We start from the raw sequence: 17432 nt of genomic DNA, 5'->3' as shown, positions 1-17432 counted from the left end.
TTTCACGCCTCTTGGAAAAGCTAAAAATAAAAGTCAACACACTTTTACCCACAATGCAATTAATTTATCTTTATTAATCTATTTAACTGTCTGTCAAAACAAATGGACAATAAAGCTTTATATACAAATCATAGCTAAGCTGACAGGCAGTGTGATCGGCACATGCACGACCGCGATCTATATTACAGACAGGTTATTAGGAAAGGAAACGGCGACAGAACAGAAGGAGACACGACGACATTTACAACCCAGAATCAAACGGAAGGATTTGAGCGACAGCCTCAAGAAAACCTCTTTTTAAAAACGCTTTACAAGATCATACTTTCGGTCTTTAAAGGAGATTTGTAACGCTGTATAACCTCATTGTGTTGTGATTTAAACCAATAATAAATAGATCACATTTAAAAGTAAAATAAATCAGACCCTTTCAAAGTAATAATCTCAAAGATCTCATTTTCGCTCTCTTTGGCGGCACCTTATGGCGATAAACGGTAATTGCAGGAGCACACTTCCCAGATATCCAGACAGTGCTGCATGTGTGACGTCCACGGTTGGCTCCGGTTGTAACTCTTGATTTTCCTGGCTGACGGTCGCTTTCCTTTTCAGACTGTTTGCTTCATCTGAGCGTCGAGTTTGTTTCTTTTTCTTTGGATTTTCACTTCTTGTTGAAGTTGTATCTGTAGTCATCCATCTTTTCTTTGCAAGTGTTCAGCCACAGCAAGTCTACTGTGGCTGAACAAAAAGAGACCGGAAAAGCAGCCTCTTAGCTCCGCCTACCCTCTCTGGCAGACCAACCACTGCTGGCTGATGGAAAACGCGTCACTAACTGGGCGCTGCTTGTGATTTTTTTCCGTGAAAGTCGCCACAGACAGCCAGCCTGTGATACTGCAAATGCAAAGGCTTTCATCAGTGGGCCATAGGCTCAATCACCATTGTGTCACCTCATTCAGCGACAGATAGAGACTTAACAGACATTTATTCACGTGAAAATCTTTGAGATTATTACTTTAAAGCCTCTACCTATGAGGAGAACACTACATGATATTTATCTAACAATTGATCTAATGGTTCTAGTCCATTTAGCATCATAACTTTAAATCTTGCTTCTATTTCTCAGTGGAAAATGTGTAAGTCTCACAACAAATAAACAAACAGACACATCCGAACAAAAAATCTAACAAGTATCTGAGTTTTCATCCATGCAAACAAACATACAGTACTCGCTGTGTTCGATAGTCAGGATGTAACATTTTGCATTCAGTGCATCACTTTCTTTTGCGTACAGAAGTGGGACACCTTTCATGAAGTTGAGATGAAGTGAATTTAAAAGCAGGAAATAGTAAAGAAAAAGCTATTTGCAGTTTTAACCGTCGTTCCCTGGGGTCAGTTCTGAAGCTTTGGTCCTTTACATTTATTTTGGTCCTTTGGCTTCGTGTCGAGCTGCAGCCTCACTTTGAAATCCTCTCAGTTCCTCTGGCTTTGCTGTAAAATTGTCCGCCTGGGTGCTCGTAAGGGATTAAAGTCCTTGCACCAAACCTCGAAACAGCAATACTGACTCTGAATCAGTCTCTTTAGGTGCAACCTCACCCACGAGCTGCTCTCAGGAGCTCAGGAGCTTCTCATGATTTGGGTTGGAAGAGCAAAAAGTGACAGCTGGCGCCCTCTAGAGGTAGTCCAGCTCCAGTGCATGGCTCAGAGCCTCCAGATCGGCCCGGCAGGAAACCCTCCAGAACGGCATGTTCTTCTGAGAAAGCAAAAATGAAATCACACAAAGTTTTTAATGTTAAACATGCAAAGGAAACACAGGCATACGTTAGTCGTTTGAACTGCTCCTGCAGACGCATTGCAGATGTGAAATATGGACTGTGGTCGGAGAGGGATTGTTGTGTTTGACAAAGTATATGTGTTGGATAACATGTTGGCCTTAAATGCACAGAGAGAGATTTGCAGGACTGCCAAAGCCAGGAAAAATCCTCACATTTCAAAGCAGAGATTATTCAAAATAAAAGCCAGACACAGAAGCTGCAGAACTGGAGTGTGTCTTTAAGGTTAACTGATTAGTTGAGGTCAGTTTTTCAGCAGTCAGAGTCATAAATTACCAGATTGAGTTATACCTTTTTGGCCACAGCCTCTTCTTCCGCTCCGTCTCCTATCACCACATACACTGCTCTCCGACCGAACCTCTGAGAGACTCGCTCGAAACAGCTCTCCTTGCCTTTGAAAAGAGGGGAAAATATCAGAGTTCAGAATAAAAGATTTTGTAATGGGAAATGTAATTATTCTATTGGCATATAGGGGACAGTAGAAGACTGTCCTTTTACTCACCTGTCTTTGTGGCACTGTAAATGTTCTCTATGGGGAAAGCTGAGCCCAGGCCGTACAGTAACACCTTGGAGAGCGCTGGGATGAGCTGGGTGGTTGTTACCAGCACGTTCACACAGTTAGGCCTGGAAGAGGACGGGACACACACATTCATACTACGGTTAAGGTATGACAAGTGCTACATCACCAACAAAGATGAATTCAACTCCTAATGGGATATAGATGAATGGCATCATGAACATACCTGGAGTTGATAAGCGCCAGGGCTTTGAGTGCCTGAGTGAGCCACAGGTCCGTCAGGACCTCCATCTCTCTCCTCAGCTGTAACCACTCCTCTCGCTTCGGGCTGCCCACCAAACCTGCACATCAGAGGGAAACACAAGCTTCATGGTCAACCTCTGGAGCAGAGCCGGGGATACATGAACCCTTACAGCTTCACTGCACCACATCCTCAGGCCAAAACCTCAGACACATGGTTACCAGCAGAGCTACAGCAGCCCTATTGCAGAGCACAAGGGTCCATGCTGAAAAAGAACTTGTGTCTTGTTCTTTCAAGCTTTTTCAGCTTATCATTATTCAATTATTTTAATCGGCAGTGTGACAAGAATTAACCTCATTTCTTTACAAAGATTCTTCTTGGAAAGAGCAGGTGTTAATCGCCTTATCCTCACAACCCTGTCAGAGGTTTGGCTGATGCACACACAGGAGCTTAAGACATACTTGTCTGACGCAGCTTGTATGACCTATATAACTAACACGGGTGAAATCACTACTGTCTTTACTTCAAGATTGTGGTTTAGCAGTTGGTAAAGGATCACGCACTACCACCACTACACAATGTTATTCTGCAGGAGCAATACAAGGGAGACAGGGGCATCAGCCTTTGGACAACCTTTGGATAATCAGCATCTTCAGTAAGAGCAGCTGAGGGTAAGAGAGACTGTACCGTCTGAAGTCTTTTTTAAAGCAGAACTTCAAACATGGCTAAAGGCAAACCAGTCATGTGATCACTGATTTTAACCTTTTTATGCAGCCGTCCTCCAACATGGAGAGAAGGAAAGATGTCTTTGATGTCAGCTCCCTAAGAGTGAAGCCAAACCCTCTCTATCGCCCCCTGCTGACTGGCTGCAGTATAGGTCATAAAGCCCGCCTCCTCCATGTTAACAGATGGGACATGAGTCAAACTATAAAATCAAAATACATGTCAAAAGAATGTTTCTGTCATTATAGTTAGTTCTTATCATGCTGATTTGTGTCCAAGTTTATTTTTAATTAGTTATTTGATGCTGTCAAAATGATGATTGACAGCTCTGTTAACAAATCCGGCTCCTGCAGCCGATCTGTTCCGGATTAGCAGAGAGGAGGAGGAACGGCGAGAGGAGACGTGACTAAAACAATCACTACAGTCACTGAAGTTTCCATATATGTGAACGATAACCTCAGACCAACACAAGAAGCTGTTCTGCTGTTAAACATGCTGACGAGCAGGATCTCTGCTGTTATTTTGGTAAGTAAAGTGTGTGTTTCGGTTAGCGGAAGTGGCTACGGTGACTCTTGCTCCAAATGATGTCACCAGCACAAGATGGCAGTGACTATCAGTTTGGGCTTTAATTTCATACAATGAGAGCAGATGGAGACGCGTTGTTCATCTATACATACAGTCATTGGCACCCTGTTAAATAATTGGAATAAAACACAAGATACTTATGCCCTTTTCTAAACTAAACTAAATATTTATATTATTGATTATTCTGCAAATTATTTTCAAGATTGATCAATGAACTTTTTAGTCAGTCAAAAACGTTTCTTGTCTTCAGTGTCTTCAAACACTGAGTCCTCACATTCAAGAAGCTGAAAGCAGAAAAAGTTTGACATTTTTGCTTGAAATATGACTGAAATTATTAATCAAGTACTAATTTTCTTTTAATTGACAAACCAATGAATCCTCTCAACTCTAATTTACAATTATAGCTTTAATATACAATTTATTATGAGTCATTATTTGCTAGAAAACCTCAGATAATCGTTAGTAAACCTCAGACTAAATCTAAATATCTGGTTTGGCGTACGCAGCGTAGCTAAATACAAAATGAGAGTGGGGCTTACCTCCGACATTATTCTTGTACGTGTTGTAGATCTCCTTGACTCTGCGGTATCGGAAAGCCAGTTTCCTCATCCAGTCCACCCCTCCGTGGACCCCTGACCCCAGGCACAGAGATCCGGCCCCCGCTGGGCTCTGGAAGCCGTCCGACCCAAAGTTGTAAGTGCTGCCGGATCACAATACAGGAAGCCGTCAGGATATAGATCATAAAGACACAAGCTGCATTTTTCCAGAACATCTCGTGCTATCATCTGTGCTTCAGAGGGGATGCTCGAGGACATGCTGCAGTTATATTCACGGACACACTTTGTAGCTCTAGGAATCCATTCAAACTGTTCTGGTTATGAACAAGAAGCCATTGCTTTAAACCATTCATCAACGTTAGGGAGGTCGGCCAGCGCTACCACAAAAATTTCATGGACAAGAAGTGCTTTACAATTCAACATCACAGACGCTGACTTTCAGACGTGAATGAAGCTTTGTCAGTAAGAAATCATGCAGTATATACACTCAGAGAGGCATGGATAAATATATAAAAGGGCCTAGTTTAATAAAATAAATACTTCAAAACAGAAGAGTCTGCTTCTTTTACTCGGATCACTCCTAAAAGTATCCCAAAGTGCTTCAACAACTTTATGCAATAATAAAACGTCTGGGCCGAGGGAGACAGAGCGAATGATAAAGAGAAAGTTTGATGAGAAATGAAAGCGTTGGATAATCCTGTGACATATTATACTGCTGTGGAAGTCGGGGGAAATAAAAGACATGCACATGCTTGCATGCATGAACACACACAGACGCAGAGAAACCCACACACTCCGAGTCTCTCTTCTTCTCCTGTGCGCTAAAAAACCCAGAGGGCAAGTCTGGTTCACAAGCCGCAGCACAACAGTAACACAGTAGAGCTTTACCTCAGGTCCTGCCCGTTGTCGTCTGATGCCACGTCATCAATATGAACCTGGTCACATTCCTGGGAAATGAAAAGGAGAGCGGATATAAGATGAGATCTATTTCAGAGTGGCGCTGTACAGGCAGGTCTCTCTTCTTTAGGGGAGCCTGCGGGAGTGATAGCAGCCACAGAAATAAAAAAGAGCTTAAATAAAAGACGAGGAGGGAGGAAGCACGGTGTCGGGACACGGGACAGTGAGGCGCCACAGACACAGGACAGTCAACATGGCTGTGAAACTCTAGTGGAACCACGCAGTAAATTAAAGTCAAGTACATCTGCATTTTTTAACTTTTTCTCTTAGAGAAAATCCCTCCAAAGAAAGCCCATTGTCTGTGTCAAGCACACAGTGGTTTGCATGTTGTTCCTCTCGATTGGATGCTAACGCAACAAACCAAACGGGCCGCAGGGATTAAAACCACACTGTAGCTTAAATGTGAAGCAACGGCCAAAACACCTTCAGCAATATGCAGTTAAATCAGAAACTTGGACACTTATTCAGAATAAAACCAAGAAGCTTAAATCCATCATCAGATTATCAGCAAAGAGAAAAAACTCTCTTATTTCTTTGTCTTTTTAAGAGTCTAACTTCCTGCAAAACCTTTTATCTTTCACATCCACATAAACACAACCGTGTGCACGCTCGTGAAAAAACCAGAGCGCTAGTATAACTTGTAGTTGTCACGCGGTGACCCGGGACAGACAGGGTCTCCTATCACCTTTCAGCCGTCTTGAGCCAGATGGAGACGCTACCTCATCTTCCCTCCATCTCCACATAACTCTATTCCCACAGGCCTCAACTCCCACTCAGGTGCCATCCGCCCTACAGAGTCCCTGCTACGGACAATACAATACATACAACCCCCTGGCTTTACTAGTCGAACCTCCGACTCGCTACATCGGTATCATCCTTTAAATCACTTTTGTAATTTTTCTTTTTAGGTTTTGTTCTGGGTGTTTTATTTATTAATTTATTGCTTTTTTTAACTGAACCACTGGTTAAAGTTGATCCTGTTTTATCCGGTATGACTTCCTGTCTTATTGTGTTTTATTCCTTCACTGTTGTGTATTTTATTGTTGGGCTTTTATGTTTTGTAAAGCACTTTGTAACCTCTGTTTTGATTAGTGCTATAAAAATAAACTTTATTAAGAACAACTACTAATAACAATAACCGTCTCCATCATAATAATCATAATAACAATAATCAATCAAATTAGTTAAGCTATTTTTAAACAGCACTTTTCATACAGAGTAGTCCAAAGTGTTTTACAATAAAGAGAAGAAACAGGAGAATTAAACTAAACAGGCAAATTAAAGTAAAAGTACTGCAGGATAAAACAATCAAACAAACAACAAAACAAACAGCAAATAACAAGAACAGAAATATGATGTAAACATTCATGTTTAAAGGACGTTTGAACTTATGTTTGCATAATAACAATAAAATATGTGAAAGATTAGAATAAACCAAAGTAATTGGGACAATTACCTGAAGGCTCTATTGAATAAAACGTTTTTAATTGTCACGTAAAAATAGTTTTACCTCTCATCGCCTCTGGTAGGGAGAGTGATAGATCTGCTGTGAGCTTAATAATTAAGGTTTAACTGCCTTTGTCCTTCTCTGTGTGACAGTTTTAGTAAGAAAACCGGCTGCAGAGGTTCTAATCGGACGTGAGGGATTATTAAGTGACAAAGCATTAGTAATGTAGGCCGGTCCCAAACCGCTTAGAGCCGATTAAACAAGTAAAATAATTCTAAAATCAGTCCTAAAAGAGACGCTGGGAGGAGCTGCTGGTTTGCTGAAACTGAATGTTCTCTTGTCCCAGTTCAAAGCAGCAGAGCTTGAATCTGATTCTAGTTTAATAAGGGACATGTTAATAGGAAGAGCAGTGCAAAGAGCATTGCAGTGGTAAAATCTACTCGACATTAATGCATGAACAAGTTACTCCGTTTAGATATGCACAGCCGAACCATATATCTGAAGTGAAAGAAAACTGCTTAAAGCTGCAAATTAGCAACATAAAGCCACAGTAATCTTTTTATAACCCCTTTTTAATGTCACCTGGAAACATTGAATTTAATTAAATAAGCATAAAAATGTCAATTATACATCCTTCTGCAGGTATAACAGCTCTGACAGCAGCAACAACACCGGTACCCACTTATTTACTCGTATCTGCTGACACGGGAGGGACAAGATAATTGTACCTCGAGACTTAACAGCAGTTGTCAGCGCTCTGCGGCCGACTGCTTCAGAGATTTACCGAGCCCCGACAACAAAAGAGGGGATAAGAAGCGGGTTAGCAAATGGCTTTGTTGGCTCCTTTCCCTCCTCTCGGCTGTTCCTCCTCCCATTTGACTAATTTTCCTCTCGGATACTCAGACACACACCTATAATTACGGCACAATGTGTACTTGTTCTCTCTCTGCGTCCCTCTCTAATCTGTTTTTTTTCCTTTGTCAGAACAAGGTCGAGGAATGCAGGCTGAAACTTTCAGTCACTAGCAGGTAGTAAAACTGGATTTTAAGGGAGCTTTTCTTGAGGAGTCATCGTTTTTAGAGGCTTTATCGAGTTTACAGTGGAGACTTTTTAGAAAGCAGGAGGGTCTGACTGTAAGAGCACTGATGCCAGCAGTAAAAACACCCTTCTTTAAATATTACGGCTCATCTGAGGAGGGCAAATTATTAGGAAAATGCTGTAGAACTAATACAAGATACATTTTGAAGAGGGGATTTCTACAATGGCTGCCACTGTGCTTTACGCCAGGTAAGAAAACAGCCCCAAATGTCAAACCTCTTTCTAGGCTGTTGCAGGGAACGTGTTCTGCTCAACAGTATGCCTGTTTGTACTATTAAATACGTTCTCACTGCTACTATTTTCCAGCTTACTGTATAAAATCTAAGATTTGCAAACTAATTGCAAGAAAACTGAGAAGCAGAGGGTTGCAAGGGGAATTACAGAGTGAATAAACGAGTTAAAACGGAGCAATTTGTCCCTGGAAAAAGCTACCGTCACTCTGTAATCGATAGAAGCAATAATCCATCGCAGTGGAGAAAGTTGTACAAACAGCTCGTGGTTTCGCCCATTCTACATTCCTTCAACACCCAGCATGCATTGCACCCCTCCTTCTGAAAGGAACAGCCCAGCGAGAGATGCTGGAGTGAAATTCTGTTTCACTGCAGGCAATGGCTCAGAGCGGGACAGAATCCAAAATACGACGAGAATATACCGGTGGATCGTCTAAAACATCTTCAGGTCTGCAGTCTGCATTTCGAACCTGACGATTCTGAACGAGACATGACATCGGAGGCCGGCGTCCTAGATTTAGGAAGTGTAGTTTAGCGAGCTCCCTGGCCTCCGCCAGATGACGTGTTTAACGTAGTCTGGTGGAGGTTTTCCAGGGACCATTGGAGAAGCGGATAGCGTCCTCCAAAGGCACAGAGCGACTACCATTATGGCATTAGCTCCCCATAACAGCATGATAGGACTGAGGTTGAATGCAGTATTTAAGAGTGACAAAAACAGATATTAATCCTGCATATTTCTAAACTCACCTCCAGGTCATTGAAGAAGAGTCTCGAGTCGGCCAGGTTGAAGATCATCTCCTCCATCCACAAACCAAGAGACACTGCCTTTGAGGAGTCCTGATGCACACACACATACACACACACACACACACACACACACACACACACACACACACACACACACACACACACACACACACACACACACACACACACACACACACACACACAGAGACACACACAAACCTCAGAGTTAATAAGACGACGCTACAAAGACACAGCTCTACTAAGACATTAAATATTCCTGTGTACATTTCTGCTTCTTTTCTGGCTTCTTGAACCAAAACTACAACAAATTAATCCCTCAACACATTAAACTTCCTGTCAATCAAACAGGCGATGGACAGTGAATCTAATGTGTTTTTGTCTTCAGGCCTTTTCAGTGTATATACGCTGGTAACACATTTCTCCTCAGGCTCAGTGAAGACTCTCAATCAAACCCAGCCACACACACTTTAACACATCTAAACTACAGCCTGGTTTTGACCCAGTTTAGATGAATGCTGTCAGAACAATACCTCGGGAGCTGCACCCTCGTTACTGTAATTACCTAATAAATAATTTAATCATACAGTCAGGCTCAGACGGATGATTTAAGAGGTTTGGTATTCAGAAAATAATTAGTTAAATCCTATTATTTAACACCGTCAGTCTTGTCATTATGTGTTGTCAGTGCAGCCGCCTGCTTGTCTCTCTGCAGGCTCATCAACTGCACTGACACGAACAGGTTTCAGGGAGAGGCGAGTGTGAACATTCATCTGTCAATCAAAGTCTGTGGTGATTCTTATCTTCACTGCCTCTCGTTGGACTTGTGTTATATAATCTTGGCAGACAGTTTTCTGTCCCCACTGAATCATATTTACAGCTTTTAATAATCGAATTAAAATAATTAACTGCTGACTCTATAAAACCACAAAGAACGTAATTCAATAGAGTTCATTCATTCAAAAATCTTACAGCTAAACCACCCCTTTAGTGTTTTTGTGTCGCCCTTTAGTTTTAATTCTGGATGGTTTTCAATTCGGTTTAAAGCGCAAAAATCTGTTTTCTTTATTCTTCTGTATTCCCACGATGAAAATGCAACCAGACGTTGTCAACCACACGGTGGCGCTATTGGAAAATATAGGCGTCATTAGGGATTCATCTTCTCAGGAACATGAATGTCAATCGTTTCCTCCCATAGTTACATCAGTCTGGACCACAGACTGTAAATAAAGATATGCTATATAAAATGGACAGTGTATTGTATATTCATACACAGTCTATGGTGTGGAGTTAAGTGGTAGACCAGGTAGGTGTCAGACGAAGCGATTACCTGCACGCTGCCTTTGTTTACATTTTTCAGGGAAAAAAGTGAGTGAGTAATTGACTGTTAAAAGCAGGTAGGATGAGATTTTCTGTATAAAACCACCACTTAAAATCAGGAACAGGACAAAATCGACAAAGATAAGAGGTACAGCTTTGTCCACAGGGGGCGCCAAAATCAACACAAACAGAAAGTGCCTCACGGGAGCTTCAAATATTGTGCTGCAGAGACGTTCTGGCCTCCACATCATACACAGACGGAAGTATCAAATATCTTTGTTTGGTAAGATAAAAAAAAAATCTGAATGAAAATGAGAATAATGATGTAAAAATGATTTCATATCGCAATTCATTTTGAAATTGCAATACACTGTAAGTCAAAATAATTGCAATAAGTTTCAGCCCTAGTCTGGACTGCAGTGGTCGACCGACGGACCCAACGAAACTGTAAGTGACTGCTTAAAATTATGGGAAAAATAAACAAGAAAAAAGTATGTTGTAGTAAATAAGCTTTAACAGGCTGAACGTTTGTGTGTTCATTCCATGTGTCCTTTATCATTAGGCCTTCATTAGTGGAATGGATTTAATTGTTCATAAACAATAAGATTTCACTTGGTCAGAGACAGCTCTGGAAAAAAAGACCACTGCAAAAATATGTTTTTCTCTGGTTCTTCTGTTTACAGGTTTGTGTTTGTGTAAAATTAACTTTTGTTTTATTGTGTTCAACATTTCTCCTACTTTCAAATAAAATGTTCTCATTTAGGTCTTTTTGAAAATATTCATGTTTTTAAACAACAGACTACTAATGTTTGAACTGAGGAAGAGTTCATAAATCAGTATCTGGTGGAATAACCTGATTTTTAATTACAGCGTTCATGCATCTTGGCGTGCTCTCCACCAGTCTGTCACATTGTTGCTGTGTGACGTTAGGCCGCCTGTTTGTTTAATGGCTCGTGACCTTCCTCTTGATCACATTCAGGAGGTTTTCAGTGGGCTTCAGATCTGGGCTGGGCTGGCCATGACGTGTAGAGAGAGATGCTGATTTAAGGAACAATCGGAGTGCTCTCTTATGTTTTTTCCGGAGCTGTACATCTGTAATCAAATGTCAGATATCTGTAAAATAATGTGCTTTGTTTAAGTTTAACTTTCTTCCTGTTTTCTCTCTTTATCGACACCTCACATCGCTCAGCCTCTTCTGTTTTTTTTCTTCTCGCATGGAAAAAACCCAAAACAATACGCCGCTGCTGCATCACACCAGCTTCAGTTTTGTTTTTTAATAATCAAATAATAAATCATCACCCGCAGAAACACATAAATGACATGTGGGCAGCCAGGCTGACTAAGAGCGTGGGTGTGTTGTTCACAGACTACAAAAGCAGGTGTGTGTACAGTGTGTGTGCTGAATGGTTTTGACGGCAGCGTTGGCTCGTCTCTGGCAGCGAGACAGGAGAAGACGAAGTGTCAGCCAAAGGTGAATGAGAGATTAATGCGTCTGAAGTCACAGGCAGAGCCGTCTTCTGGCTTAAAAATGGTGGAGATGGGCTTGATGACACAAGTGCAGTAAACGATGACAATTACAAAAAGCAACCCTTCAAAAAAAAGGGTGCAAAGAGAAAAAGGTAATTAAGGACGAAAGGCGGGAAAAGTTCACGAGGAGGAGTGGGAGGAACACTGGCAAGAGGAGGAAGATATGACCTGAAAGGCTGAAGGAGGAGGCATTAAAGGCTTAAGAGAGGATTGTTCTGCTTGTGTAATAATTGAAATAATTATCTGTAATCACCGTCCCTCAAAAGGACTTCAAAATAAAAGCCTCTTCCTGATAATCCCAGAGAAGAATTCAAGAAGAACGCCAAAGAAAAGGGTCAAGAAAAAGACAAAAACAGCACCCAGCTTATCCAGTTCCCACCTTTACTCTGACACAGGGGATGCTTAATATGAAAGACAGAGCTTGGGAAAGAGAATTCTCACACTATAAAGGACAGATAGTGGGGCTGTATGATAGATGAGATAATGGAAGAGCAGTTAGAGGGGGGGGGAATCAGCTCCTCATGTGGATCTCCGTTCACCTCTGGTGAAAACAACTGTCTTTCAACGCGGCCATTAGTCTTTTTCCTGCACGCTGGGCCCAGACTCGCCTCTACGTATAGCTCCAAACATTTGTATATGATAAGAGCTTAATGGGCTGACTCTAATGGGAAGATCCTGGGCTGGTAAAAGTAGAGCCAAAACGGGGAAGTGGAGATAATTCATGGCAGAAAGAAAATGTAATATGGTTGTCAAAGTAAGATAGATTGGCTGCAAATCAGAGAGGTAGAGACGTTGCTAGCTTGTAAGCGGTCTTGACGCTTTGGATTGTTAATCTGTTTTTCCGCTGTCACTCATGCAGGCCCTCTGCTGCATGTCTAAGTTTTGATGTCAGAGTCTATCCAACTGAGCTTCCCTGGATCCAGCAGCGGGGTGTTTGGGTGGTGGGAGGAATCAGGAATTTTTGGCATATGAGTCACATTTCAACACATCCACTCTTGCGCTCTCCCTCTCTCTCTCTCTCTCGCTCTCTTTAGTTGTCTCTTGTCCTTGTTTTCTCTTTCTGACCCCCTCTCCTTTGCAGGAAAGAAAGAAAAAGAAACAACGGCATGCATGGCCCGCCATGGGGGCTGAACCGATCAGAAACGCTGCTCTCAAACTCCCATCAGCCTTGTGTCAACCCGCAGGGGGACCGTGAGAATTCAAAACACGGATCCCCGGCCAAAACCAAGAAACGCACCGCTGTCCGCCCCTTGTCAGCTGCCTGTCTTGTTATGTAAAGGTCCCGCTGGCTGTCAATCACGCTGCAGGATGCCAGGGAAGCTAAACAACCCCGGTGCATTATGAAAAGAAACAAGAGGGCAGGAAGGCAAAACAGTCAGCGTGTGAAAATGCTCGGGGATGACACCCAAAGGTGTTGGACTCTAAACCTTTAGCTGTTAGTCAAACAAGCATAAATAAAAGGGGGATTTTACTAAAGCAACATCACATGGGTTTGTTGTTTTGTGCCACACTGTGCCTACCTGCTGTATGACTTAAGCTGCTGCGCGTACTTCTTACAGTAAATAACAAAGGGAGGGGTCGTATCACTGTACCTTGCCAAATCGTGAGGAGAAGGTTCCCGTGAGGAGCGAATGGAAAATGATGATGGTTTCATCCAGGTCCCAGATAAACACACGCTGCAGTGAAATAACAGATATGTAATGTTAACCTCATGAAAGTTTATGTGTGTGTAAGTGTGAGAGAGAGAGAAAGACAAATATTGTACAGAAAGATCGTGCGAGTGTGTGTTTACCTCTATATCAGAGTCCAGAGGTGGAGCGGGGTCACTGACTCTTTTTCTCCCCCTCAACTTCCCATCTGACCCCCTCCGTGCCGGGACCCCCTCCTCTTTACCTGGTGTGGGGGGGCTGGGTGGCAGGTGGTACTCTCCTAGAACAGACACACCAAGAACACAGAGATTAGGCTGTAATTTATCAAATCAAGAGCATGTTACAGGGGACATAAGCAGTTTGTACAAGTCAACGTTTAGATCACTTAGAATGCTTTATAGTTGCACCATGGGAAATGTAGGATCCAGGGTCTCTCACAGAGTCAGGGTCTCTCACAGAGTCAGCTCGACTTTATGAATACTTTTTAGAGGTATTTAGAGGTATTTTTTGTTGTGGTGTTCCTCAGGGGTCCATTCTTAGCCCACTTTTGTTCTCTGTTATTCCGCGGTTGGCCATATATATATGTGTAAATGGCTTTCTTTTCCTTTACCCTGTACAGTACAGTCAATGTTCATTTTGGGGTAAGGGTTAGGGTGAGGTTTTATATGTTATTATATTGTAATTGATTGTGTGTCAAAAAACTAAAACATACAAAAAAAATCTACCTGAACGTGATAAAAATCCTAACAAAAACATGGTTCTTACCTGTGTGTGACTCTGGGCTGTGATTGGGCAGCATGACGGGGTGCTCTGCATGCTGATAGGCTAACGGAGCCGTGATGGCAGCAGGGCTGATGTTGCTGCCGGTCAGGTAGGGGCTGTTGTAGTGATGCGAGTTATAATACGGAGAGTACTGACTCTGACTGTAGCTTGAGTACGCTGAAAACTCCTGTCAACATGAAAACAAGTTACATTTTCTCTTTGCAGAAATGACTGAAACCTATTTTGCAAGAAGAAATTAAAATTGGAGTTTAATTATATGTTGAAGTTACATTGCTCACTTGTTGGGTAGGGTTGAAGGGCGTTGAACTTGAGATCGCATGTGTGCCTTGGAAGATTCCAGATGAAATACCACCACCTGAGAAATGATATGAAGACAAATGTCAGACTTTCAGGTAACAATTAAACATTTCGGAACACAAACTTTAACCAGGAGATTTTTCCTGTGACACATCTGATTCAACTTCAGGTGTAATTTCACAGCATCCGGTCTGATCCGTGAAACAGTCCGGAGGAAATAATGAGCAGTAAACTTTGACTTCTCTCTCAGTGACAGCTCAGTGCTGCGGGGGCTGGGAGACAGATTTATGTTTGACATAACAATACAGGTGGGAAAGTCTGCTGCTGCTTCTGCTGCTGCCGAGGCTCTGGGAATCTGCTCAGTCTAATCAAGCCGAGGCAGGAATGTCTTTCTCCGAGCAATTTCCTCCGACACTGACACTTCCTCGCACGGCTTCTTTCTGCCGATCCGTCCATGATTAATTATACGTAATCTTTTTACCTCCACCAACAGCACTGGATATCATTTCTTATTTCAACTCCATTCCTTCTGTATTTCAGGTATCTTTTTATGTGAAAGATGATACTGATGGGAATTACAACACTGCAGAAAGGTTAATGGGTCATAGAGAAACAGATGATCTTTCGACATAAAAACAGTGCATTGTATGTGGCTTCCCATAAATTCTCTACCACGTCATGTAAACATATTTTAACTATAAGTATAACTTGCTCACACCGTTTCAAACAAAAGATTTGACTTCCACATGCTTCTCAGTGATCAATCAGTGGACAGATTATATAGTGCTTAATGTAGATGTGGTAAATAAAGCTCCTGTGAGGGGCAGAAATTCGAAGTGAGTTATACATATGACTTTATGAGATGCTAACTGCTAATGTTAGGATGCTAGCATGCACCCTGTGAAGAGTCTATTGCAACATGTGCTTATTGGTCGTAGAGACACAGTGCAGTTGAAGCTGTCTTTCTTTTGAGAAAAGTTTTGACTTGATGATGAAACTAATTGAATAGATTGCCAGTTATTAGAATTTGATGGCAATGCAGCCAACAGTTAGCAAAACACAAATACCAGCCTCATGGTTAGCAGAAGTGAAGTCTGGGTATCTCAGTCATTAGGATACATTCTCTGGGGACCAGGAATGCCGACACAAAATTGTCTGTCAGCCCATCAGACAGTTTTTGTAATATTTCAATTTATGTCCGCAAAGTTGATGGTTTGAAGTTGTTGCTAACTTTTAAAGCTCAACCTAACCAGGCCCCTAGGTACATTATTGATTCACTAACCCCCTATGAGCCGGGGCGCCCTCTCAGATCAGCTGATCGGAGTTTGCTGAGCCCGATTGAAGACGAAGGGCAATCGGGCTTTTGCAGTCTGGCCTTCCAAACTCTTTTATTCCTGTGTACATTTTTCAGTTTTTCTTTAAATGCATTGTAACTCTACATTTTATTATTTTAACTTCTAATGTGTTTGTAAAGCACTTTTTGTGAAGCGCCTCCCGTGTTTGTTTTGACTCCTCTTCGGGACTCTTTGGGATTAACGAAGCCTCCTCTTCTCTGATACGACCTGAACGGTCCTGATACATTTTAAAGGTTCACTTCAAATCTACCTTCTGTCATTTCACGAGTCCACTACTGCTCTTCTTTAGTCCTCCCCATTTGTTCCTTTCCCCTCCACAGTGCATGACAAACAAGGGAATAATGACTCAATGGAAGAACCACACAGAAACCTCCCCGGACAACACAACAATCTTCAAAGCAACTCAAGGAAAAATACAGGAGGTTTCTCGAGTAAACACCAAAAAGCTCCCATAGTCCCCATTTGGTTTCAGTTGTACACACAGTGTACTGTACAGTACGTGTTTGGATGTTTCTTTGTGGTGCGTGTGCCTGTGTGTGCGTGCGTGTGTATTGTGTACAGTATAATGGATGACATGGAAACATTCTGAAATCCTACAAACATTTGGTTGTTGTGGCAGTTTATTACTGTTTGAAGTTTGCAGTTAATGATTTATGCATAAAAAATATTCAAACAAATTTGTTTTGTTTAGGAACAGTGTCTTTCAAACTCAAACTGCAGTTTGTTAAAAAATGTTTGTTGGTTCAACAGTCGTGCTCCGACCGAGCACAGTCACTGAAGGGTCTGCGTTTTGTAAGAGGTTTCCTCCAAAGTGGCTTTCCATGAGTATTTACATTCCAGTGTAATATCTGACATCTGAATATTCTCTCAAAGAGGAAGAGATGTGGAAAACTAGTGTGGACAGAGGGGTTACGATCTGCTCCTCATGTACTCTGCTTGTGACCTTTGGTTGTGTGAACAGCTCAGTCGTCTCCTTGACATCTCACCAAACTTCATTCTGATCAAAGTAAAGTTAAAGCTGGTGAGAAGAAATTCTCATGCTAAGAAATGCCTCGTCCTGTGTGGAATTTGCAGTATTTAAAGAGGAGGTATTATGCTGTTTCGCATTTTAAGACATATATATAATTTTACAATGTTGGATGTTCAGACTAAATGTGGGTGAAGTTTCAGATCTGTAGGTAAAAGTATGTTGGAGTAAGTCCCAGGCTTCTCAGCTCAGTCTGCAGGCTGCTGTGAACGCCAGGTCTCACACTGTTTTTTCTACACGCTGCACTTTGTGACCTCAGCAGGCTTCGGAGAGCCGGCCAATCAGAAGAAAGTTCTTAAAGGGACAGAGCTGACTGAGTCGTTTCAGTTTTTTGTTTTTTTAACTGTAAATTATGCTAAGCTACTCCACAGGTATCACAGAGTGAAATATGAAGCTTGAAATATTATAACCTTCAGGTTAACCTGAATTGGTTGGCCCTCATTGGTTGGACATCACAACTCAGATGATGACAGGTTGTAAACACACCATCAGTTTTGCTTGGTTATCTTATCTGAATGTTGACAATAGTTA

The 17432-nt window shown here is 41.9% G+C and overlaps 1 protein-coding gene across 1 annotated transcript in view; it reads right to left on the bottom strand.

The window, feature by feature from the left end:
- Positions 1-54: 54 nt before the first annotated feature.
- The window catches only part of eya2 (EYA transcriptional coactivator and phosphatase 2), a 32499-nt gene continuing 15121 nt past the window's right edge, over positions 55-17432 (bottom strand). The window contains exons 6-16 of the mRNA XM_069677737.1: positions 14501-14577; positions 14205-14388; positions 13583-13719; positions 13383-13466; positions 8926-9015; positions 5335-5393; positions 4429-4589; positions 2567-2681; positions 2326-2447; positions 2115-2215; positions 55-1744 (exon numbers count right to left, since the gene is read on the bottom strand). Of these exons, the coding sequence (XP_069533838.1) occupies positions 1664-1744; positions 2115-2215; positions 2326-2447; positions 2567-2681; positions 4429-4589; positions 5335-5393; positions 8926-9015; positions 13383-13466; positions 13583-13719; positions 14205-14388; positions 14501-14577 (1211 nt within the window). The 3' untranslated portion in view covers positions 55-1663. The remainder of the gene's footprint in view (positions 1745-2114; positions 2216-2325; positions 2448-2566; positions 2682-4428; positions 4590-5334; positions 5394-8925; positions 9016-13382; positions 13467-13582; positions 13720-14204; positions 14389-14500; positions 14578-17432) is intronic.

The sequence above is a fragment of the Semicossyphus pulcher genome, unplaced genomic scaffold, assembly GCF_022749685.1.
Source record: "Semicossyphus pulcher isolate SPU_LCO1_2020_fin unplaced genomic scaffold, fSemPul1.0.p SCAF_3, whole genome shotgun sequence".
Lineage (NCBI taxonomy): Eukaryota > Metazoa > Chordata > Actinopteri > Labriformes > Labridae > Semicossyphus > Semicossyphus pulcher.
This window is presented reverse-complemented; position numbering and strand designations above follow the sequence as displayed.